Source organism: Camellia sinensis, chromosome 9, assembly GCF_055761805.1.
Source record: "Camellia sinensis isolate YWXY chromosome 9, ASM5576180v1, whole genome shotgun sequence".
Classification (NCBI taxonomy): Eukaryota; Viridiplantae; Streptophyta; class Magnoliopsida; order Ericales; family Theaceae; genus Camellia; species Camellia sinensis.
Genome location: NC_138969.1, coordinates 146,226,423 through 146,228,354, shown reverse-complemented (window position 1 = coordinate 146,228,354; position 1,932 = coordinate 146,226,423). Strand labels below are relative to the sequence as shown.

General features: G+C 40.9%; 1 protein-coding gene across 1 annotated transcript; it reads left to right on the top strand.

Annotated features, from left to right (window-relative positions):
- Window positions 1–444: 444 nt before the first annotated feature.
- Window positions 445–1,017, top strand: LOC145799798 (putative mitochondrial protein AtMg01250). The gene has a single exon (XM_082889430.1). It carries the CDS (start codon window positions 445–447, stop codon window positions 1,015–1,017), a length of 573 nt encoding a protein of 190 aa, XP_082745556.1.
- The last annotated feature ends 915 nt before the right edge of the window (window positions 1,018–1,932 follow it).

Here is a 1,932-nt window from a genome sequence, read left to right as displayed (position 1 = left end):
TAGATGGGTATCGAAGGGTGTTCTACCATAAACATTGGTCTATCGTGGGAGAAGATGTGAGCAAGGCAGTTTGAAGTATTTTCTTGAATTGTCACTTGTTGAAAGAATTAAATTGGACCAACATATCCCTATTCCAAAGGTCCCACACCCCAAAAAAATTGTCTCATTATCGTCCCCATTAGCCTCTGTAACTTTAGCCATAAAATCATCACAAAGATTCTTGCTAATAGGCTTAAGCCTATTTTGATGAAAATCTTTTCTCCTTAGTAATCAGCATTTGTCCCTGGTCGTCTTATTTAGCATAATATTTTGGTTTCCCATGAAGCATTCCATCATTTGAAACTTAAGAAAAGTGGTGGTCTGCACGAAATGACTATCAAGCTTGATTTTAATAAGGCCTATGACAGGGTTCAATGGGACTTTCTATAGGCCCTTCTACTCAAAATGGGTTTCAACCCGGTGTGGACTCAATGGGTAATGGAAGTTGTTAGCACTGCGTCTTTCTCAATTATGGTTAATGGGGAAAGACAGGCTTCTTTTATTTCTTCTCGCGGGCTAAGGCAAGGTGACCCACTCTTGCCGTATTTGTTTGTGTTGATAGCAGATGTTCTTTCACTCCTCATCTCTAATCGGTTTCAAGAAAACAAGTTGGCTAGTATGCGCTTGAATAGAAATTGCGTTGTTCTTTCTCACATTTTTTTCACAGATGATACTTTGTTATTTTTTGAGGCTTCCATTGCTGATTGTCTTGCCCTTACGTCCAACCTGGAAGAGTATTGTGTGGCTTTGGGTCAGCTAATTAATTCTGACAAGTCTGACATTTTTTTCTCAGCTAATACCCCTCCGCTAGTTCAATACAAAATTTGTTCATTATTGGGTATCCCAGTTATTAGTGGAAATGCAAAGTACTTGGGATTACCATCTTTTTGGGATAGGTCTAAATCGGAAGCCTATGGGTTCTTAATGGAAAGAGCAGTTCAGAAAATGCAAGGATGGAAACAAAACCTTCTCTCCTAAGCTGTCTGAGAAATCCTGATTAAATTTGTTGTCCAAGCTATTCCGGCATATGCAATGGCGTGCTTTGCTTTTCCGAAGAATTTTTGTGATCACCTTAATGCATATATTAGTAACTTCTGCTGGAAGGGAAACCTGGAGGATCGAGGTATTCACTAGGGAAGTTGGGACAATTTAACAGTTGCTAAGCTCAAGGGGGGATGGGTATTCGAGACTTTAAGGCCATCAATACTGCTCTCCTTGCTCGACAAGCTTGGCGGCTCATTAAATATCCTTATTCTTATTGTCCTTAAATTTTAAAGGGTGTTTACTACCTGAGCTCTGACCTTAGGAGTGTAGCAAAGGGGCGGAAAGCATCATGGGCATGGTCTAGCCTTCTCCAATGAAGAGATGTACTCTTGAAGGAACTTCGATGGTAGGTTGGGAATGGAGCTTCTATTAATTTTTGGGAAGACCGCTGGATTCCTAGAAATCATAATTTTCTTGTTCAATCTGGTAGGCCCCCGAGTACGAGACTATGGTGGTGCGTGATATGATTCACCAACATCGTAAGGAGTGGGACCACATGAAGCTAAAGGCTATGGTTTGTGAGCGTGATTTTTCTAATATTGTTTCCATTCCAATATTTGTAGAAGACAGTGTAGATTCTCTAGTGTGGCACTATACACCCAAAGGGAATTATGAGGTCAAGAGTGGGTACCATCTTGTGATTAATGAGCATCGTTGTGGTAATGGTTATACTGCCTCATTGCCACCTCAACCACCCTGTGAGCTTTGGAAGTTTATTTGGTCTCTTAATAAGTTGTCCACCAAGGAAAATCTTTATCGGCGTAGGTGTGCAGCTTTGCAGCATGGTCCTACTTGCAATGGTGAGGTGGAGTCAATAGAACATCTTCTATTTCGTTGCAGTTGGACACG